A 23,642-nucleotide genomic window follows, 5' to 3' on the forward strand; every position below is an offset into this window, starting at 1 on the left:
TGACTATAAGTGGTCACGCTATATTCTTAAATATTGTACAAACTTCTACCACTTTAATACTCCAAAGGTAAAAAATTCCCTGAGATTGAAAAAAAAAAATTGAAATTGCAGAAACGGTCACTAGATATTAGAATTGTAGGCTTTGTTTGTATACGCAGCGTTTGTTGTGCAGCGTTTGTGTTGTTTCTTGACTAATAAGTTAGCTGATAAGTTAATTCTTTTGTTTCTTATAGTTTAAGTTTTGTGGTTTATCAGATTACTATTTTGCCCTCTGATATGTGTCTTAAGTGAGGGTAATTTGGTCTTATCTGATTTTCCTCTTTCTTTAAATACTTGTAATGTGCTTCGATGGTTTTTTCAATGAAACAGTTTTATTCATTCTTCAATTCGTTTCTTTTCCTTTTTCTCTCTGCACAATCTCAATCCTCAAATCGTGAAATGGTATCAGAGCGACTTTCGCTACTCTAGGGTTTGCCGATTGTTCACTAGATCGAAGCAGTTCTTCGACTTCTCTTCGTCCTACACCATCATCAGAAATGACGACTGAAGAATCTTTGACAGGAGACAGATCAGCGACGGCGATTTCATCGAGGAGAGCTCCGATCGATGACTCTCTTGATCCGTTCTTCTTGCACCATACAGATTCGCCAGGCATGGTCTTGGTAACTCAGCAGATGAATGGTGAGAATTATCCTACTTGGAGCAGATCGATGAGGATGGCTCTATCAATCAAGAACAAGCTTGGCTTCATTGATGGATCCATCAAGAAACCTGACGAATCTGAGGTGAATCTCTTCCATTCTTGGAGAAGGAATAATAACATTGTGATCACCTGGATCTTGAATTCTTGCACTAAAGAAATTGCTTCGAGTATTGTGTATGGAGAGTATGCAAAAGATATTTGGGAAGATCTGAGAGAAAGATACGAGCAGAGCAATGGTCCTCGCATCTTTGAACTTCGCCGCGACATCATGAACTTGGTTCAAGATCAGAAAACTGTGGGAGTTTATTTTACCAAACTCAAGATCCTCTGGGAGGAACTGAGTAATTATAGGCCAGCTTGTGCTTGTACCTGTGGAGGATCCAAAGAACTGCTCAACTTCATGCAAAGTGAATATGTCATGAAGTTCTTGATGGGACTCAATGACTCTTTCTCAACTGTTCGAGGCCAGATCCTTCTAATGGATCCTTTACCACCAATCAACAAGGTGTTTTCCATGGTGTGTCAAGATGAGAAGCAAAGATCAGTCAGTGCTGATTCTTTCACCAATCAAGACCAGTCCAACTCAGTCTCAATGGCAGTCAATGACCAAAAGAGGTCCAACAACAATGCCAACAACAAGAAGGATAAACTGACATGCACTCACTGCAAGATGACAGAGCACACTGTTGACAAGTGCTACAAATTGCATGGCTATCCTCCTGGCTACAAACCAAGGTCAAAGAATGCCGCTAATGTGACTGAAGCTTCATCCCAAGGGACAAAGGACTTCACTGCGACAACACCAAATCTCAGCAATGAACAAATCCACCAGATAATCTCCATGCTCTCCAACCAACTCACAGCACCAACACCCTCTCCTGAAGGTCAAAATGACATCAACATGACATCCTACCTCACAGGCTCTTGTTATTACAATGACAATGCAGGTTGTGTTACTAATTTTGGTCATAATTGGATTATTGACTCCCCTATTTCTAAGTACATTTGTGCTCATAGTTCAAGATGTATAACTGACCCTGGCCATAATTGGATTATGGACTCTGGTGCGTCCAGACACATTTGTGCTAATAGAAACCTTTTCTACAGTTTGAAAAGATTACACAGTTCTACTATTACATTGCCTAACCACATGGTGATACCTGTTCATTACTATGGTGACATCAACGTTAACAAGAATCTAGTGCTCAAAGATGTTTTACTTGTCCCTGATTTCAAGTTCAATTTGATTTCAGTCAGTTCTTTGACACTAGATTCTTCTCTAATTGTCACTTTCTCACACAGTGATTTTGTGATACAGGATATCATGACCAAGATGATGATTGGCAAGGGTGAAACCCAAGGGGGTCTGTATGTGCTCAGGAATGTTGCAGAAAACACCATCAACAGCATAACTGCACAGACTTGGCATAACAGGCTTGGCCATTTATCTTTTAAGCGCTTAGATTTCTTAAGGACTAGACTGTCTTACTTACCTTCAAATAAGCATGATCCTTGTTATATTTGTCCTCTTGCAAAGCAGCGTAGACAACCTTTTATTTCTCATAATCGTCTGTCTGAAAAGGTTTTTGACTTGATCCACTGTGATGTGTGGGGTCCTTATGCTGTGACCTCACGATCAGGTCATAGATTCTTTTTGACTCTTGTAGATGATTGTAGTAGATTTTGCTGGTTATATCTCATGAGGAATAAATCCGATGTTCACAGGATCATTCCAAATTTTTGTGCTATGGTTCATAATCAGTTCAGCACTACTATTAAGCAGTTTAGATCTGATAATGCCAAAGAGTTAATTTTTACAGATTTCTTCTCAAAAACAGGTGTTTTACATCAATACTCTTGTGTAGAAACTCCACAGCAGAACTCAGTTGTGGAAAGAAAACATCAGCACCTCTTGAATGTGGCAAGAGCTTTGTATTTTCAATCTCAAATTCCTATTGAATATTGGTCTGACTGTGTGTTGACTGCAGTGTACCTCATAAACAGAACTTCTACTCCTCTCTTGTCCAACAAATGCCCTTTTAATGTTTTGTACTCTAAAGAGGTTGATTATGACATGATGAGAGTTTTTGGGAGTCTAGTCTTTGCTTCTACTTTGCAGTCTCACATGACCAAGTTTCAACCAAGAGCTAGGATGTGTGTCTTCTTGGGTTATCCACCTGGAGTTAAGGGTTATAGGTTGTTGGATTTAGACACTCGAGAGACCTTTATCTCACGAGATGTGGTCTTCCATGAAAATGTCTTTCCCTTTCACAATATTAAGACCAAATCCACACTGATTGACCCTTTTCCGGACATTGTTTTGCCTTTACCTGCTGCTGATGTTTCTGAACACATTCATACAGACCATGTTCCTGCAGTTTCTATACATGAAGCAGACAAATTGGTGGACTTACCAGCTCCTCATCCTGATGATCATCAAGACACATGCGCTGATCTTTCACATCACATTCCTGACAGCTCTATAACTAGAAGGAGATCATCAAGGCCAAGGGCACCACCAACTAAGCTGCAAGATTATCACTGCAACATTGCCAAAATAAAATCAGGTGTACATTTTCCATCACCACATCATATCTCTAAAGTTTGTTCTTATGACTCCTTGACTTCTCATTTTCACAACTTCATTATGTCTATCTCAGACAACTATGAGCCACAATTTTTTCATCAGGCTTTCAAACTAGCTCATTGGAGACAAGCTATGCAAGAGGAGTTACAAGCCATGGAAGCTAACCATACCTGGACAATTGTTGATTTACCACCTGACAAGAAAAGTATTGGTTGTAGGTGGATATACACCAATAAGTTCAATTCAGATGGAAGTCTGGCCAGACATAAGGCACGCCTGGTTGCTAAAGGGTATAACCAAAGGGAAGGTGTTGATTTTATTGACACATTTTCCCCGGTAGCCAAACTGACAACCGTGAAAGTTCTTCTGGCTTTAGCTGCCTCTCATAACTGGAAATTGGCTCAGTTAGATATTAACAATGCTTTTTTGAATGGTGAACTGTTTGAGGAAGTATATATGGACATTCCTTTAGGATATGATGGACAGGGGGAGCAACACAAGTCTCAGCCTAAGCGTGTATGCAAGCTTCATAAGTCCATTTATGGGCTTAAACAAGCTTCAAGGCAGTGGAATATAACCTTCACTAAGGCTATTTTGTCTTGTGGTTTTCATCAGTCAAAATCTGATTATTCATTGTTTACACGTGGATCTAACAATGACTTTGTAGCTATTTTGTTATATGTAGATGACATTGTTATTGCAGGGCCTGATGCAACAGTCATTGAAGGAGTCAAGATCTTTTTGCATTCAAAATTCAAGCTCAAAGACTTAGGACCACTGAAGTTCTTTCTTGGAATAGAGATTGCTAGATCATCATCTGGCATTGTTATGTGTCAAAGGCAGTATGCTTTGCAGCTACTGGATGACTATGGTTTCTTGGACTCAAAGCCTTCTAATACACCTATGAATTCGAGAGTTTCATTAAATTCCCAGGATGGTTTACCTCTTGAGGACATTACTCATTACAGAAGCCTAATTGGACGGCTTTTGTATCTAACTATTTCTCGACCGGATATCACTTATTGTGTTCATGCTTTGAGTCAATTCTTACAAGCGCCTTGTGATGTTCATTTGCAGGCTGCTCACCATTTGTTGAGGTACATCAAGGGCTCTCCAGGGCAAGGATTGTTCTTCTCAGCATCGTCGGCCACACAGCTCAAAGGGTTTTCTGACGCTGACTGGGGAACCTGTCAGGATACTAGAAGATCAGTCACGGGCTTCTGCATGTTTATTGGGGACTCACTGGTGGCGTGGAAGTCTAAAAAGCAGAACACCGTTTCCAGGTCTTCAGTAGAGGCAGAGTATCGGGCGCTAGCTACTGCAACCAGTGAGCTGATATGGCTACAACAGTTGTTGCGTGACCTTCAAGTTACTCCTACGGGTCCAACTGTTCTTTTCTGCGACAATCAAGCGGCTGTATACATTGCCTCAAACCCAGTTTTTCATGAACGCACCAAACATATAGAGATTGATCTCTATTTCGTGCGTGATCATGTCCAACGTGGAAGTATCAAGCTGCTACCAGTCCGTTCTCAGCATCAACTCGCAGATGCATTCACTAAGCCTCTTCCTGCTCCAGCTTTGCGATCGATCATGTCCAAGCTGTCTCTCAAGGACCTCTTTCGTCCACCTTGAGGGGGAGTATTAGAATTGTAGGCTTTGTTTGTATACGCAGCGTTTGTTGTGCAGCGTTTGTGTTGTTTCTTGACTAATAAGTTAGCTGATAAGTTAATTCTTTTGTTTCTTATAGTTTAAGTTTTGTGGTTTATCAGATTACTATTTTGCCCTCTGATATGTGTCTTAAGTGAGGGTAATTTGGTCTTATCTGATTTTCCTCTTTCTTTAAATACTTGTAATGTGCTTCGATGGTTTTTTCAATGAAACAGTTTTATTCATTCTTCAATTCGTTTCTTTTCCTTTTTCTCTCTGCACAATCTCAATCCTCAAATCGTGAAACTAGAGTTCACGATTTGAAACACTCTTTTAAATTACTTAATCGTTAGATATTTGTTATTATTACCTCTGTAAAATGAAATTACTGATATACATATCGGTATACAGGTTGATTTGGGGATATATTATAGTATTTCGAATATTGGTATTAAGCAATCATATATGTTTTTCGAATATTGATATCAAACAATCAAGTATAAACATATATTCAGTTGTTCTGTGTGCTTACGTTAAATACTTAAAACATCGACTATTTTACTAAATAACTAACTTTAAATGAATATTTTATATTATTATTGAAAACTCTAGAACTAGTAACGCACATTTTGTCTATACGAACGTATCTATGATTTATTATTTATGTTAATGCAATAACTTTTTACACTATTAATTTTAAAGAGTGTTTCAAATCGTCAATCATATCATCGTTCTGAAGTGGCCACTTAGCACAGGTTGGTCAGTAGGTCCAGCCTCAGTACGGTAGACCGCAGAGTCGTAATTGTAAGTCAAAGTCCAAAAAAATTAGTTCTATGTTTTCATGCGACTACTTCAAGTCATCGATTAATAATAATAATAATATTATAAGACTAAAAGGGTAGAGATAGTAAGTGGATGAGTTGAATAGGTCCACGGCCTGCCGTATTATGGCTGGCCAGGGTCGCAATAATTTTTCTGCTCACGCTCACTCACGAAATAGTAGCCCCAAAATGGTCTGAATATGCATACATATTACCCTATAAATATTAATAATGCATGCTCGTTATATATTAAATGGACGGCGCACAATAATTGAGTGAAATTTAAACTGGACGGACCACAAATTTTTAGACCAACTGTTTGATATTAAATGGTTTAATTAGCTTTTTGACACTAGAGGTCTTTGAACTTGTCGTTAAGTTTTAAGCTATTTAAATAAAAAAAAAAAAATTTGTCAAACTCCCTAGGATATTTTTTTTTTTTTTATAATAGTAGCTTGAGGCTTTCTAATAGAATAAGGGCATAACACCCAAAGTACAAACATCGTACATCTTTTGACAACAAAGGACGATACCTCAAGATAGTGATGATTCAAGACTAGAATCGTGTAAACGCACATCGTGTGTGGACTTCCCTCAAGCGGAAGATTTATCACACTGAATTTCGAGCAACTTAATAGCTCTTTCAACATTCCCTCAGAGGTTATTGGATGAACCAAAACGCTCGAGGACCACCGATTGTGGACAAAGACGTTCGAGAGTTCATACCACCAAAAAGCTAATAGAAAACTCGAACTCCTAACCCGCAAGGGGACTAAGACCTCTTCGGGACACAAAAACCACTCAACAATAGTGGACATAACAACAAAATCTAGATAAAACACAGGTTCAAAGTAAGCTAGTCTAAGCAAACCAACATCCAAACAAAGCAGAGAAATTAAAAGACTACTTTGACTCAAACCATCTCCTTCCCGCCACAAACCAGCCACATTTACGAAGCCTTCAATGAGCGAGAAAAGGCCCAGAGAGAAGCTCCGCCACGTCCGGAGAGGTGCGTCATCGTGAACCTCCGTATGAACCGAGCACCAAAGTTTCAACGCCTTGTTGAGGAGCGACGTGAGACCGGGATCGGCGCGGCGGACCCACACTCCGGAACTTCCTCCGATGGGAGTGGGGCTCCCTACCGGAAACACCAGAAGAAGCACAACCACAAGGAGTGTTGTAGAGAGCCCGCCGAACCAATCTGAAAAGGATATCCACAACAAAAAGAGGCTTTCGGGCTCATCCACGAGGAGAGGCTCGGAGAAACTCACAGATCTCAAATCTTGAGAGGGACACGCCGGCGAGTCAGAGCAACACCGCGATAACGTAACCGGAGATCTGGAGAAATTCAGAGGCGACGCCGACAACACAACCAAGGAGGCAGCAGTGGTCATGGTCGGAGAGGTGGAGAAGGAAGCCAGAAGAAAACAAAGAAAAACCCAAATTTGTTTCGCCGGAAAAGCTCCGAGTCCGAGAAGCACCGGAGATGGACGAGGCTCCCCCCAGGTTGGAGTGGCGCCGCTGACGACGCCGGCAACCCGGGGGAAGCGGCGGCCGAGCTCGATGTGATCAAGGTTTGAAAACCCTAGTAAAGTAGATCTGGGTTTTTTTGTATTCGATAGCTTATTGTGATATTATTTATTTATTTAGCATCGATATCTTTAGCCTTTTTATATGGCTGACAAAATTCATTATGATTTACAGCAATTATCAATTAATTACACATTTCTAACGCTTTACTAATATTTAACGCACATATATTAACGATATCCAGTGGCAGAGCTAAAATTTGTAGCTGGGGGGGTGGGAGTTGATTTTTTTTTTTTTTTTTTTGCCTAAATTCTCTATGGGACGTGTTAGAAAAAATATATTAAGCAGGGGTAAATATGAAAAATTATATAATTTTGGGGTAAAAGTTATAAATTTATAAGGGCGTGAAAAAAAAAATTTGGGTAAAAATAATCTTTATCAATTTCTATATTTTGGCCCAAATATATAATTTATTTATATATATACTCCCTTTGAATATATATTTCAAAGTAGTATCTTAGTTCCGCCACTTATTGAAGGGTAGCGCGGGCAATATAATTATATTGATCCCTTTCCTTTCCAAATAGTAAATTTACATAATATTCTCTTGCAACCCTCCGTTCCGTTCTCCAGCCACGGATACATGTGCATAGTTTTAATATGAGAGACATTTGTAACCAAATTACTAACACACCGCACGAGATAATTATATTTTACGATTTTTTCTTGTAATACATTATTTTCCCACATAGAGGAGAAAGAAAAGCAAAGCAATCAAATATTTTCCCAGACGGATTACAATTATTCCTTACACATATATAGCGATAATGATCAAGAAGATCATTCATTCACATGTTGATACAAATCATGCAAAAGGGGCTTGATTGTTGCAATCAAGATTGGAGCCTGGGGCGACCCTCAAGAGGCCGCAGTATCTCTGGTAGAAGCCGATGCGGCTGTTGACGCGCGGGTCGGAGCCATGGTTGCACTCGAGTCCGCCGTTGATGATGTTGGTGATGAGCCCGAAGCCGGGGACGCGGCGGGCCGCGTTGTCCGCTCCCGATGGGGTCCACCTTCCGACGATGACGTTGTGGCACGACGGCTTCGGCGCCTGCGGCGTCATCCAGAACCATATCGCCGTCCTGAACGCCGTCACCGCGTCCGTGGCCACTTGGTCCGGGTTGTTCAGTAGGTCCAGCTTTAGCTGTTGACCCGCAAAGTTGTAGTTGTAGTTGCTGTCGTATATTGAAAAAGTCAAAGTCAGAGTCAATAATAGTTGAGAAAAGAAGAAGTCAAGAAGGAAGGAAGAGATAGTAACTGGGTGAGTTGAATGGGTCCACGGCCGTAGTATTTCTGACCGGGAGCGCAGGGAGCTCTACCGGGGTCGCAGTAAGTTTGCTGGTCACGTTCCCTCACGAAACAGTAACCCCATGCAAATGGTCCATCTGGTGCTGTTGGCCATCCTCCTGTATAATTTAACGATAGTTAATTATTTACTTCATGCATATTTTTTCTTTTTTATTGAATCGAGTACAATTTAGGGTAAACTATAAAATTAATTAAACTAACTTCATCAAATAAGTACCAAGTTTGCATTATTAAAGGATAAAATATATGAAGAAAAACAAAATTAATTTTTTATTCCTGTAAACTAAATTTAAAAAACGTTATCAAGGTTGAAGGACTTGTTAGGGAGAATAAAATTAAAAAAAAAATGATTTTTTTTTAATTATTATTTACTTAATGTATTATTAGTGCACTGAAAGCAGTAAGTAATGTACCGGTGGTTTCGTGAGAGGTTTGGCCGAAGAAAGCGGCGATCTCTCTGCGGCGAGTGGCGTCATCACCTTCGGTGCCGAAGCCAGGGAACATGGCGGCGGCCCTGAGGAAGGCGTCGTGGGTGTAGAAATTCCTCCCGGGGCACGCCCCGTCGTTCCTGTGCTTCAGCATGTCATCGAACAACTGCCTCGTCACGATCCCGCCCACGCCTCCGCCGCTCGGAGCCGGAGTCGGGTTCGATGGGGTGGCTGGACCACCGCACTGGCTCTGGCACCCGGTCCCACAGTATTCCGAGGTGTCACCGCAAAACCCGAACCGGCTGCAGCAGAGGCGGTCCCGGCACAGCGCGTTCCCGGCGTCTCGGCCGCACTGCTGCGCCGAGGCTCCCGCCACGAATAGGGCTAGGGCCACAAGAATGTAGATAGCTTTCTGGTTAGTGAAGAGCTTCATGTTTTGTGTTTTGTGTTTTGTGTTCACTCTTTGTTGGGTTTTTATAGACATGGTTTTCCTTAATTTGCGGGGGAGACTGGAGAGTACATACTAATTCAAAGTCGATGGCTTTTTTTTTTTTTTTGTTCCATTGTGTGTGTTGACTTGAATTGCCGTGTTGTGTAAGCTTGGTACAATAATGGTCGTTTTCGCTGTTCATATTTATAAATCGACAAAATATATTTTTGGCAGGTCTGACTTATCTTCATTTATATAACATAAATACGAGAGGAACAGCCTGTAGCGATGAACAATTCATGGTAATTTTTGGATAGGAAATACAAAAGTGGGCGAGTCTTTTGAACGTCGTAGATGTGAGTGAGAAATCATGAATGAAGAAAAAAAAAAAGGAGTGAGAAGTCATGTAGCGATTATGAACCGGTTTTCACATAGGACTCAGGAGTGACATGTTACATTTGACAAAGTATTTCTTTCTCCTTCTCAAAATAAGAGAGAGAGAGAGAGAGAGAGAGAGAGAGAGAGAGAGAGAGAGAGAGAGAGAGAGAGAGAGAGAGAGAGAGAGAGAGAGAGAGAGAGATGAAAATAATAAAATTGTTTTTTTTAATTAAATCTTAAAATTGAAGAAATTTGAATATCAATGGCCAATTTATTTTTCCTGAAAATTAATCTGATTACCCAAATAAATAAGGGAATATTTGACTGATAAATTCTCGGATCCAAATTCCAACAAAAAGTTTACATATATTTTAATATATATTTAATTATTCTACCTATCAATGTGATATAATTATATATATATATATATTTCAATATACCTACAAATATATATATATTTCAATATACCTACAAATATATATATATATATATATATGTGTGTGTGTGTGTGTGTGTGATAGGATTGTATGTACATACATATATGTGTAGCTTAGTCTGTAGCTTATTGTTCTACTTATTTTACAAATCTAATTATTTTTCTCTCTATTTATTTTGCAATAATACACCTTGCGACATTTTGAGTATTTATGTTTTAACTTTTAATAGAGTTTTGTGAATAGTTAACCCTTGAGAATAGTATATAGCGTATGTCCAAGAGTATGTACAATAATGCACCAAATTTTGTCAAAAAGAAATAAAACTAAATATACCTACTAAGTCACACAAATACAAATACAATAGCTAATATAAATAGAAAAATTACACGGACTAAGTCACTTGAAACGTTGGTATTGCAATATAGCCAACGTTTTATTTAAGTTTTAAATGTAGCCACAAATAATGACGTGGCTTTATTAGTCATTTGATAAATTATTATATTAACCTTTATTGAAATCGGATGGGGTTAATTTCAATTAATTTATGTTTATTTTACACGCGATAAGTTTTGGCTGGCTGAAACATTGACTATTAGTTGGTTTTTATGATTCATGTTATATAAGGGTATCAAGTTTTCTTGAATTAATTTACGTTAATTTTTGTTTATTACACGTGATAAGTTTCGGCTGGCTGAAATCTTGGCTAGTAATTGGTTTCTATTTTTATGTTACATAAGGGTGTTTTCGATATTTTCTAATCGTTTATTTCTGTAAATGACTAGATTACAAAATTTACCAAACGTTGGCTACATCGTTAAAACCATGTTTGAAATTGGCTACGTTATTAGATTGTCCATATAAATATGTATATCTTATTTAACAAATTAAATACATAACTATAGCGTCCATTCAAATTCAATAATAACAATAATAATAATTAATACAAAAAAAACATTGATTTTTTGAAACTCCATAAAAAAAATAGCACTTTTAGTTTGTCCCACATTGACAATACAAGTCATCTATAAAGTGGAAATGTGCTTATACATAGCCAATGAATTTTGTAAGCATCTTGAGAATTGTACTATGGCCAATGAATTTTTAATATCCGAACATTGGGAATAAAAAAATGAAACTACTAAACGAAATTGATTTTTTTTAGTTATATCCTAAAGAGTGACTACATAATGCACATCCACGACAGCTGTGGAGACTGACAACTCAGCAAAAGCGTCGTCAGTCAATCATATTCCGGGATCATCCTGGCTATTGGAAGGAAATGGAAATTCCATTTTCAATAAGCCACCTTCCATTGCTTATTGGAAATGTTATTTCCATTAGTTATTTTGGTGCCTTCCATTGCTTATTGGAAATGGAATTTCCGCTAAGCTTAATGGAAATTCATATTTCCATTAACTTCCAATAAAGAATTAAAAAAAATAAAAAATCAAATTTAATTGCTTTAGTACACAGCTTGCTATTCGTGCTATCATATACGTTACACTGTGTAATGTTTTGAGAAATCCAACGGTAATAAATGCCTGACACACTTTCGGTATGCCTCTGCCATCTTCCGCCAACTGTCAGAATGTGTATTTCCATCTCTCTCCCACACGGTACATGGCACTTCCATTAGGTCCACATGTCATTCAGCATTCCTTCCTTCCGTTGTTCTACCATCCACCAAGCCAGCTTGATTCCGGGAACGTGATGAGAGCACACCAGCATGTACCACTCTGTTAGGCACGTGTCAAGCGTACGAAATCTTGTTAGAGAGTTTGTTAGGGAATGTAACAGTGTATTTATACAATGTAATGTGTTCGATGAAAAGCTAATGAGAAAATATCAGAGAAGAGTTTTTCTCTCAATCTCAATCTTGTTCAATATCAAACTTCATCTTGGTATAGAAACTTGAATATAAATGTTAAATGGTTGACTTGTTACCCAAATTTAGAAAATTTGAGTATCTTATAATCTAAAAAATTAATCTGATTACCCAAATTAATAATGTTATTTCGGTACAGAATAATTTGTTTCACTTGTCAAATCATCTAAAAGACTAGTTTTCAATTATTAATTAAACGTGGATTAGAATGGAATTTGCAAGTTTCACATGCCTTATTTAATTATAATTTTGTATATAAAATTATGCTCTACACATAAGTGAGTATTTAACCGTATAATTTTATATACAATTATTTAAGTCTATAATTTGGTTTAAATCTAAGATTCCAATTAAAAAAATTATTGAGATTCCTAATTTAAAGAAATTATTTTATATCAATAGGATAAAATCAAACCCATTTGATTATAATAACGTCAAATAATATAGAGAGAGTTAGTCATATAGACTACTTAAACTCCCTATGTTAAAAAGCTAGTCGAATTATCTAGAAATTAAAAAAATAACTCAAATTAAAATAAAAAAACATACGTATAAGATGTAGACATGAATTAAGTTATTTGTTATTTGAACAATTGAGCTACTCAACACTTTCTTAATATTAAAATATATGATAATATTAGTTTTAATTTTAGTTTTGTATTTGAATTTACGACGTGTTATTTCTTCCCTAAGAAACGACATGATATCTGCGATAAACGGTACCTCAATTCTTTCACCCAAATGGCCAAACCTGATTTCCATGTCATGACTCCTTTCTCTTCCTCAAGAATCAAAGATGCTAGAGAGTAGAGAGGCCTTCCCAACCAAAGGAGGATTCTCGTTTCTCACTAGTGTTTTTTTTTTTTTTAATAGAAGATGAAATACTACTTTAATTTCCATATTTTGCTTCGACTTTTCTTTCCCAAAAATTTCCCTCAATTCACGTACCCTTAAAATCTCAAATCCCTCTCTCATGTGAAACACACTGCCGTCATCTTCGGCCGCGGAGCAGAACCAGGTCACCGGCCGATCAAAAATGGAGGGCCGAAAAAGAACGCAAACGTCGCTGTTGTTGGAATGCGCCGAGCTGGTGCTTCCATGGCTGACCCCTGTAGAGCTAGCGAGCATCTCCCTCTCCTGCAAATCCCTCCGCCTCGTCGCCGCCTCCGTCACGGCGGCGCGAACATCCGACGCGGCGAGAGGCACGGAGTCCCACCCCGTCCCGTTCCTGAACCCCCTCTCCCTCCCCTGCCCCCCATACTCCTTCTTCCTCTACCTCCCCTCCGCCGTCCCCGCTCCCCGGGCCCCGCCACGTCAGCCCTGGCCCCGCCGGGCCCACTCCCGAGGACCGGCGCCGCCATCCCTCAGGCTCACCATCGTGTGGGACCCGCTGAAGAGGTGGTGCCTGTGCGCCGGCGAGGCCGTCCCGGAGGGGGCTTACGTGTGCGACTACGCCGGCGAGCTCCTCACGACGGCGGAGGCCAGGAGGCGGCAGCGTGGATACGACGGCTCCGGCGCGGCGGCGGCCCTGCTCGTGGTGAGGGAGCACTTGCCCTCCGGGAAGGCGTGCCTGAGGCTGAACATCGATGCCACCGCCGCCGGCAATGTCGCCAGGTTTATTAACCACTCCTGCGACGGCGGAAACCTCTCCACCCAGCTGGTGAGAAAGCCCGGGTCGCTGCTGCCCCGCCTCTGCTTCTTCGCCTCCCAACATATTCGCAGCGGCCACGAGCTCACTTTCAGCTATGGCGGGCCCCCGCCCGCCACGGCCCTTGCCAAGCCCTGCTACTGTGGAGCACCCTGCTGTTCCGGCTCGCTACCCTCTGACCCCACTTGACCGTCTTTCTTCGTTTTTTCTATTTTTCTGCTGATTCTTGAACATTCTAGATTTATGGCATCCCATACTCCTTCACTTCGCCTATGTTGCTCTGGGTAAGTTTTTTTAGTTTGAGATTGGGTACCTTGGAAATTAGATTTATTAGATTGAGATTGGTCTAATTTGGTTAAGATTGAGATTGATGGTTTTGATATGTAATTTTAAATGATAGAAGTTTTTTTTGGAATTGAAATTTTTATTTTTGTTTAAGTTTGTGAATTCGAATAGTTGATCAGTTTGTAATAGTAGTAGTTGTATTGGATCTGAAATTACGATTCTTGTCGTAAGTTTATTATAAATTTGAGTAGTTGAGAAGTTTGTAGAATTGAGATTGAAGTTGATATTTATAGTTTGTATTGAAATTGATAATGATTGCTTTGTTGGTTTGGTTATGATATTGATATAGTAATTAGTTTTTTATATAGGCTGTTACTGGTTTGTATTGAAAAATGATTTGTTGATTAAAATTTTGTTCAAGTTTTCTGACTTAGTCGGTGGATAGATACTAATACTTGATGAAAATCCATTTTTGAAATTGTTTGTTTGTATTCTTTTATGCTGAGAAGAGAATTGATATCCATCATCCTACATGAAAATCAGTTTTTGAAATTGTATGTCAATGTTCTTGTTTAGTTGGATCCTGCAACTGTACATTCGCTCACGCTTGACCTTGTGGGCCCAAAAAAGCAACAAGTGTAAGGCGACCGGGCTTCCATAGCCTGAGAGCAGATCGAATCTGAGTCGATGGCCACATTTTACGGCACTAGCGAGGTAGCTCAGCATTTGTACAGCAAGACCTGAGCATAATGCGATTATCATAATTGAAGATGCGCCACTAGACAAATTTCTACGATGAACCTGAGCATTATGTGGGAATAGAAATATAACATACACGGAGGCATACACATATGCCATTATTGATACGCAACTGCGAAAATAGAAAAGGAGAAATGCGATTATCTAGATTCATGTGTAGACCCTACTCTACCAACAGCGATTGATACACCGAGGAATTCAAGCGCGGTTTCGCTAGGGCAAGCAATGGTCGAGCCATGAAATGCGCAGAATCGCATTCGCTCATATCAATCTTGTCCAGACCATGTGGAATCTCCCACGAAAAGCCTTGGAGAATCCTTCCCAGAAGCATAAGGACAATGTTGGAGCCGAGGCTGACGTGGGTGCATCCCCTCCTCCCCGTCGAGAACGTCACAAACTGAAGTTGGTCCTCTGCTAGGCCGACGCGGGGACCACCTTCTCTCTCTGCCATGTGGCGGCCAGGGTCGAACCGTAGCGGTTCCTCCCAAACCTTAGGGTTGTGGCCGAGGCCGGTGCGGTGGAGGATTACGCTGCTGCCCTTCGGTATGAAATATCCGGCGACGGTGCAATCGGCGGTGGAAGTGTGCGGGAGGTTGAATGTTCCTACGGGATGGAGGCGTAAAACTTCTTTTGCGCATGATGTCACGTACGGAAGGTTAGGGATGTCAGACTCTTGGATGAGTCTGTCTTTTCCGATCACTCTATCGAGTTCTTCCAACGCCTTTTCCATGATCTCCGGCTTGTTTAGCATCTCCGACAACGCCCACTCCGTCACGGTGTAGGGGGTGTCTAGTGTCAAAAATGGTTCCTAAATAATAATAAATGATTTTGTCAAAATATTATTACTTAAGTGTTTGAAGTGTGTAAATTTTTTTATTTTTGTATGTCACATTTGGGAGTTGCATGTCAAAAATATGTTCAAAAGCCAAAGAGCAACTACACAATACTTCAAAAATCATGGGTGTCATAAGTGAAGCCAAATTCTAGAGAGCAAATTTTTTTTTTTTTTTTAGTATTTTTATAAAATATGTGTTATAATTATGCGAAAACGATAGTAAATGGGAGATGAACTAACTAATTAGTACCATAGCTTGTGCTCGGATCTCTTCGTCGGACAAAAGCGGATTCCCGTTCGAATCCGTGAGAGAAATGAGAATGTCGAGAACATCTTTAGGTTGCACATTGGTTCCACAATCTCTCCGGCTTCGAATCCTATCGTTCACGATCGGATCATGGTATTTTGCGATAACTTTCATCGCATCAACGACCGCTTTCTTATGACCATCCAAATCTAAGCATTCTAACCACGGAAAGTAGTCTGACACACTGAAAGAAAAAAGATGATTAAGAATTGTAAAGAGAGCCGTGACATGTTCTTCTTCTTCAAATCTTCTCATGACACCGCATGAATAATGTTTTGCGGCTGTTCTGACATTAATTAATTCGCCTATATAGAGAAATGCGATCATTAGCCGTATATCGGAAAGAAATCACACAAAAACTAAAAGATATTGATTTGTCATATCGGAAATCTTGAATATACTTGATTCATATTTAATTAAGAGTGGGTGCTTTACAAAATTAAACTCTTATTTTCAAATTTGCCATTCGTAGTTAGCTTTTCTAGCTCCGTCACTGCCTCTTAGCATAGCCTTTTCGGGTCAAGGAATTATAGACCAGTAACAATGAACATACTACCCAGTTTATCTGAAATATCAACTCTTATTAGTTGAGTGTATAAAGATCTCACTATCATGTGTCGAGTTTTTCAATAGATCTAACGATTTCCCATTATTTACAAAATATTGTGGATATGCATACATAGTAAGCATCGTACAAAAAAATTAAATTTTAATAATAAAGAGAGCTAGGCAAGTAATTTTTTTAAACATCTGATATCATATTTTAGTCTAATTAAGTATCTGACTAATTAATATTAGTACTCTAAAACGTAGTATCAAATGGAAACGTTAATTAGACTGACGTTAACTAGACTATATACCTTTATTATTAGAGTGTAGATTATCAAACAATTTCTACAATAAATAGTGGTAAATAAACAGATAAGAGTATGGTTTACCTTTGGAAGTGTTGGAACATTGGGAATAAATGAAGCGAATGACGTTGTCAGCCTCAAGATCTCTGTGGTGAAGCAACCAGCGAACGTTTGAGGGACTGAAGGCATCGGAGATCACGACTCTCCTCATCTTCTTCCATTGGTCCCCCCACGGGCTGAGCCCCGCGCTGACGTACCCGCGGCTCACGATCCGAGTCGCCATCGTCACCGGCCGCGAAGCAAAAGCAAGATCGTGCTTCTTCAGAAACTCCCTCGCAATCTCCGGCGACCTCACCGCGACCACGTGGGAGTTGATTCCGAGGCGGAAGCAAGTGATGTCGGTGCCGAGGTCGTCCATGAGGCGGAGTACCCACTTCCCCGCCGGCCTGTTCCGCCACATCTCCGGGAAGCTCCCGAGGATCGGCCACGGAGACGGCCCCGGCGGAAGTGGAGGACGTGGTTTCTGCTGATTCATCCTCCGAGCGATCATTATCGTCTTGATGATCATATGGAGGAGAAACAGTATGGGAACTAGGCTTAGCATCGCCGCTTTGAGTGATAATGAGGACATGATCACTTGTGTATTGTGTATATTGGCCGTCTCACACATAATATCATACGTACGTACATCGGTAACATATATATATAGCCAATTATTGCGTATTTACTTTCAATACAGTTCCAAATTAGTATGAGGTGTTCGCTGTTCGTATCATGAATGTATTATAAAGTAAGTAACAAATCTGTATGGCGTGTTATTATTATACAAATCATAGTATATTTAATTCAACAGCAACATTATTAGTCAGGAAATTATATTATAATTTGGGCTACTACTGTACTACATATATCTATTAGGGAGACCATACGAGGACTATACGCCCCCATATGAAATTTTAGAATTATAATTTTTGACACATTTAAAAATGTTTTGGCCATAGTTGCGGTATTTTATTCTTGAATAAAATTACAAATTACATGTTCTTAGAATAATAAATATTCCATCCAACAGCTATTGTATTATTACTAGAGGGGGCATATTCCCCAAAAAATTCTTACAAATATATGTGTGTGTCTATATATATATATATATATATATATATATATATATATATATATATATTTACACCCGTTTGTTTTGATGATGAGTACAGGATATATAGCTGTTTATATACCAAATGGATGGTGTCTTATATGCCCTAAAAATTTATAATTTATATTTAATTTTATTTATTAAAGGTTTAAAGATTGTTAAATCTTGAATTCCAACTGCTGTGTTTTTTTTTTTCTTTCAATAGAGTAAGAACTGTGTATCAAATGACTATAATAATTCGGAATAAACTAATATTTGGATTGCCTTCTATCAATATTCTTCTCATCAATTACCTGGCCTCTAACGGCATGTTGTCATCTATCATCATTCTAAGGATTTGACGAGATCGAGGTTTGACGAGGAAAAAGAGTAAGAGTGAAGAGGGAAGAACGAGTATGGAAAAAGAAGGTATGAGAGGAAAGTATTTGTGTTTCGACGGTATACAAAAATATGAGAGGGGCAAAAAGTTCCACAGATCAAGTTCGAAGCAAAGGCGAAGAGTTTCGAACAACGATTTTTGAAGTAGCATTCATAGATATGAGGCTCTTTGTCTTATTTTTCTTGCTATGTGACGATTGAGATTGAAATAATGTATTAAAAGGTGATTTTAGAAAAATCGAGACCTTGTTGAAGTAGAGATCTATAACCTTCAAGCTCGGCCTAAGAGTTTCGAACAACGATTTTTGAAGTAGCATTCATAGATATGAGGCTCTTTGTCTTATTTTTCTTGCTATGTGACGATTGAGATTGAAATAATGTATTAAAAGGTGATTTTAGAAAAATCGAGACCTTGTTGAAGTAGAGATCTATAACCTTCAAGCTCGGCCTCAAACCGAGACCTGAGTTCCTCTCACACTAGCACAAGATGTCGGGAATATTGTCTATGTAAGGATATTTTGATAATTTTCAAATGTTGTTGAAATAAATATAAAATATGTACATTTATTTTATTTATAATACGAGTCCTCTATGTATCTCTTAATGATTTTGGTAATGATAGTATAACCGAAAGTAAATAATAAATATTATAGCCGTGAAAAAGGAATCGGTAATTGAGTGTATCTAGCAAAAAAAAAAAAAAAAAGACATTTATAAGCCCAATTTTTTCTAATTTTAAAATTGTTCTCTTAGTTACAAGTTAATTTCATTTTGTTTTGGTGAAGGGTAGCGATTTTTATTTAATTGCTATCTTCGGGGGTATGCACACAATATTTGAGTGAAAACCACTATATTTTAAACCTTGGACAAAACAACTATAATTTTGATTTATCCTTAACTTTCAAATCTTATGGATGATTAAAACCCAACCATTTTGATTTGGTTGAACAATAGCTTTTGAAATCATGAAAAGTAATGGCATAAAGAGCGAGGAGACGAATCAAACTATTCTTGGTGTAGTTATTGTTTTTTCTATTATCGGTGTAAAAAAATGCGATAACATGCATATACAATTACAAATAAGAAAATAACAAATTATCTAATAAGTTCCATTTTAAATAAATTTATAAATACAAATATGTTGCATAAATATGCGTGCTCCCTGAACTAGTATTATTATAATCATTTGTGCTTGGACGAAAATAGAGAAATTCATTTAATTAAGACAGCTACCTCTCTCCGTACTATTTAATTATTTTTCCAAACACTCTCTCCGTTCTTGATCGACTAACTCACTAGCGATTCATATCACAGAATCCCAATCAGTCAACATGTCTGCGATCCGTTTCTGCGGCAAAGCGGTCCCTCCGGCGACGGCGACGGCGACGATACCCAATCGCTCCTCGTCACTCTACTCTCACCGACCTTCTCACCAGCTTGGGATGGTCAGGTAATCCATTACTCTCTCTCACTCTCTTAGTCCACTTAATACTCTGTCAACTGACTTGTACATTGAGAATCTCCAGTGTGTAATGCCGCCAAACATTGAATATTTCAAGATCTGCGAGTTTTCGAGCTTGCTTAAATTGTACTGCATATATCTTACCCGGATCTATAACCTATGTTTTTTTTTTTTTTTTTTTTGGAAGGGATAAATTAGTGTGTTTTAAATTTGATTGATTGATTTATTATGGTATAGAGTTTTGTAGTTTTAGGATAAACATGACAAATTTTAAATTTCTGTTTTGGATAAAAACTTTTCACACCATACAACATGGGACGAAACAGTGGAAATGGTTCGTCGAGAAGAGACTCCGGGTGTGGGCCGCTGCGATGCACAAAGAAAGCATCGGGCGGAGACCACGGGGTAGCCGTGAAGCAGGGGATCGCTACCCCGGATGATGTCGGCTGCATCATAACGGAGGAGCTGTTTGAGGAAATGTTCCCGTACCGCAACGACCGCCGTTCTCCGGCAAAAGGCTTCTACACTCACGAGGCCTTCATCACCGCCGCCGCCCGTTTTCCCGCCTTCGGGACCACTGGCACCTTGGAGGAGCGCAAGCGAGAGCTCGCCGCTTTCTTCGGTCAAACCTCCCACGAAACCAGAGGTATCGTCCTCCATTATTGATTTGTATTGTTGCAAACCTCGTACTTTATGTTAGTAGAAAATAGCAAAGCAAAAAAATAGATCTCCGAAGCTCTGTCCGACAAGAAAAGCCTCCGCTATAATCCCTCCTACATATTGTCAGATTACTTATAAGTTCTAATTATCCTAAACACTGAAGTCGTAAGCCTGAAACGAGTAGAAAATTGACATTACCAAAATTTCTTCGTAGTAGGAAACTTGGTGAGTTAGGATTCTATTAATATGCTTTTTAGATTATAGCTTTTGTACCATACATTTCTCCAGTTTGAAAATATGGCCCAAATTGAAGGCCATAGCCTTAGACAAAACTACCACTGCTTTAGTATATGTCATCACATCATAAATTTAGCCAACATATCAACTACTAGTTATTAAACTTTCTATCTTAACATGTATTCATCCATGAAAGTTTAGCTTTGGACTAATCTTAATTTGTGAAAGACAACTAGGATTTCAGACTCACAAGGAGATTTGTATTAATGAGTAGATTCTTAAGGGTTGAATTAAAAATAGTTAGGTCCCGTTTCAAATCGGCCATTTGAAGTTTATAAGAGGGAATGATTCTGAATAACCTTTGATGGAAGGAATTAGCCTTATCCAAGAAATTTGATCTATTAATGAGAATTAGATTTCCCAATGAACTTTAGAAAAAAAATAAATTTTTAGGCACCAAATTGTTGTGATTATGGCGGGAAAATGTATAAAGATGTGTAGTAATAGGTCAAATTCGGTTTTTATGTCCAAAGTTGCATAGATTCTAAAACTCTGCGCATTTTTGCCAAACTATCCTTGAGCAAAATTTATGCACCTTTGGACATAAAAACCAAACTTGACCTATTATCACGAATATAATATGAAATTTCTCAATCAAAATTGAGGGAAAGAAGAATGCCTTTGTGAGAGACGGACCTTGCCGAAGTGTGACAAATCTTTATGTATCTGCTGTTTTCTGGGTTTCTATATAACGGGGTTGAGTAATACGATCGAACTCGAGAGAGAAAGATAAGAGATAAACTGGGTAGAGAGAGATGAGTTTGGATGAGTTGAATGATTGAAAGGAACAGTCTTAATTATCATTCAACAATTACAGAGGAGTATTTATACACGTCAATAGGCTAACTGATTGACTAAAATAACCCCGTAAAAATGAGATAGGTTGGGTTTGGATATATGCAGGTGGATGGAAAGATTGTGATGGTGGGAGATATCGGTGGGGATACAGTCACATCAGGCAAGTCAACCCCCCGAGCGATTATGTCGTTGACAACGACAGATGGCCCGCCGCTCCCGGTCAACAGTACTACGGCCGAGGACCCATCCAGCTCACTTTGTAAGCTAGTTTGAAACTTGGAAAGTATGAGGAACAAAAATTAGAAGCCATTGCATTTTTCTTGCGTTGCTTGGAATTGAAAACAATTCGAGGGAAAGAAAGTTTAATTGAATCCAATCAGGATGCACATGTGGGGGATTTCCTTTGGGATTTTTCTCAAAATTAATTTCCTTGGCTTTCAAATACGAAAAGAGGGTTTTTGCTTTTCCCTCGCATTTTTCTTTCAAATTTTCATTTTCCATATGGTAAAATTTGGGTTCATTTCTAGCATGGATTGACTGTGTTCCCAAATAATCTGATCAGCAACTGGAATTACGGACAAGCTGGTAAAGCCCTCGGGTTGGACCTTCTGAACAACCCGGATCTGGTGGCTTCGGACGCGGTCGTGGCGTTCAGCTCGGCTCTTTGGTTTTGGATGACTCCGCAGGACAGCAAGCCGTCGTGCCACGACGTGATTCTCGGGAAGTGGACTCCGAGCGAGGCTGACCTGGAAGTGAACCGGGTCCCGGGCTACGGGTTGCTGACCAACATAATAAATCCCGGGGAGTGTAATCGCGGGCCCGACATGAGAGTGGCTAGCCGCATCGCCTTCTACGAGAGGTACTGCCAGATGTTCGGAGTCACTATGGGTGATAACTTGGACTGCTATCAGCAGTGTAGGTTCTGATACTATATTTGTACCATATATGTATCTGGTTGTATCAAGACTTTGCTTAAGAGGTTAGGTCTACTACATGTAATCCTAGAGAACTGAACTGAACAGAGAGCTTTAAATAGAGATCTTTGATAGATTGAAGTTGGCACTTTTTTTTTTTTTTTTCCTCCACTTTTATGGTGGATATTTGATAACGTTAATATTTACTCCTTGGCCTCCGTTGGCGAGAGATGGTATTTACCGTTTCGCCAATTATGAAGGTGTGAGCTTGTATCCTCTAAGCCATATTGGTGGCTTATATTAAATAATTAGATTAAAATCACATATGAGCTCTCTTTTCTTTTCTTTTAAAAAATAAGTCCTTATAACTTGACGATTACCTTTCTCAAAGCAGTTTATGAAGATTTTGTTAGGGCTGAAATTGGATCGGTTCGGTTTCTTATATTTTTTTATATCCGAATCCGAATATTCGGTTTTTAAAATTTCGGTCCAATATCCGGTCCAGTTTAGTCTAAAATCGAAATTCGGTTATCCAAATATTCGGTTATCCGGTTTCTTTAATCCAATATCCGGTCCAATATCCATTTTTCAGAATTCGATTATCCGATTCTTTAAATTTCGGATTCAGTTTTATATCCGGTTTAAACAAACCGGCTATCCATTTTTTAAAATACATATCTAGTTCTAAAATTATTACAATGATTTAAATACGAGTACAAAACGAGTCGCATAAAACTCTAAAATAATAATACATATTCTAAAAAATAAAAGTTAGGTAAAAAATGTTATGAAGTTTTTTTTTTTTTTTTTTTTTTTTTTTTTTTCAAAATCATGGTCTAGGTGGTTGTGAAAGACCTATGTTTAATTATTTTTAATTTAATTTTTTAAATGAAAAAAATCGGTTATATACCGATATCCAAATTTGTCTAAAATCAAATCTGATATCCGGTCCAGTTTTTGAAATCAGATCAATTATCTGACGTGACTCTAGATTTCGGTTTCAGTTCGGTTTGGATATCGGTTTTATCCGATTTTCGGTTCGATTTTGTACCGCCCTAGATTTTGTAATTAGGCT

The 23,642-nt window shown here is 38.8% G+C and overlaps 3 protein-coding genes and 2 pseudogenes across 3 annotated transcripts; 2 read left to right on the forward strand and 3 right to left on the reverse strand.

Moving 5' to 3' along the window:
• Positions 1-7,977: 7,977 nt before the first annotated feature.
• On the reverse strand, positions 7,978-9,526 carry LOC149399818 (endochitinase-like). The gene is made up of 3 exons (XM_089611386.1): positions 9,073-9,526; positions 8,610-8,757; positions 7,978-8,526 (listed from the first exon to the last, which is right to left on the reverse strand). The coding sequence occupies exons 1-3, from the start codon at positions 9,518-9,520 to the stop codon at positions 8,157-8,159; spliced, it is 966 nt and encodes a 321-aa protein (XP_089467512.1). The 5' UTR covers positions 9,521-9,526; the 3' UTR covers positions 7,978-8,156.
• A 3,459-nt stretch (positions 9,527-12,985) lies between these two features.
• SDG20 (SET domain protein 20) lies at positions 12,986-14,257 on the forward strand. The gene has a single exon (XM_089613064.1). The coding sequence runs from the start codon at positions 13,254-13,256 to the stop codon at positions 14,052-14,054; it is 801 nt and encodes a 266-aa protein (XP_089469190.1). The 5' UTR covers positions 12,986-13,253; the 3' UTR covers positions 14,055-14,257.
• Positions 14,258-14,666: 409 nt separating this feature from the next.
• LOC149399820 (tryptophan N-monooxygenase CYP79A68 pseudogene) lies at positions 14,667-15,776 on the reverse strand (annotated as a pseudogene).
• A 51-nt stretch (positions 15,777-15,827) lies between these two features.
• LOC149399821 (tryptophan N-monooxygenase CYP79A68 pseudogene) lies at positions 15,828-17,536 on the reverse strand (annotated as a pseudogene).
• A 2,110-nt stretch (positions 17,537-19,646) lies between these two features.
• LOC149399822 (endochitinase-like) lies at positions 19,647-22,891 on the forward strand. Its single transcript, XM_089610915.1, has 4 exons — positions 19,647-19,886; positions 20,225-20,544; positions 21,759-21,912; positions 22,216-22,891. The coding sequence occupies exons 1-4, from the start codon at positions 19,768-19,770 to the stop codon at positions 22,577-22,579; spliced, it is 957 nt and encodes a 318-aa protein (XP_089467041.1). The 5' UTR covers positions 19,647-19,767; the 3' UTR covers positions 22,580-22,891.
• Positions 22,892-23,642: the final 751 nt, after the last annotated feature.

Source organism: Urtica dioica, chromosome 4, assembly GCF_054948205.1.
Source record: "Urtica dioica subsp. dioica isolate 48M chromosome 4, U.dioica_male_clone48M_v1_H2, whole genome shotgun sequence".
Classification (NCBI taxonomy): Eukaryota; Viridiplantae; Streptophyta; class Magnoliopsida; order Rosales; family Urticaceae; genus Urtica; species Urtica dioica.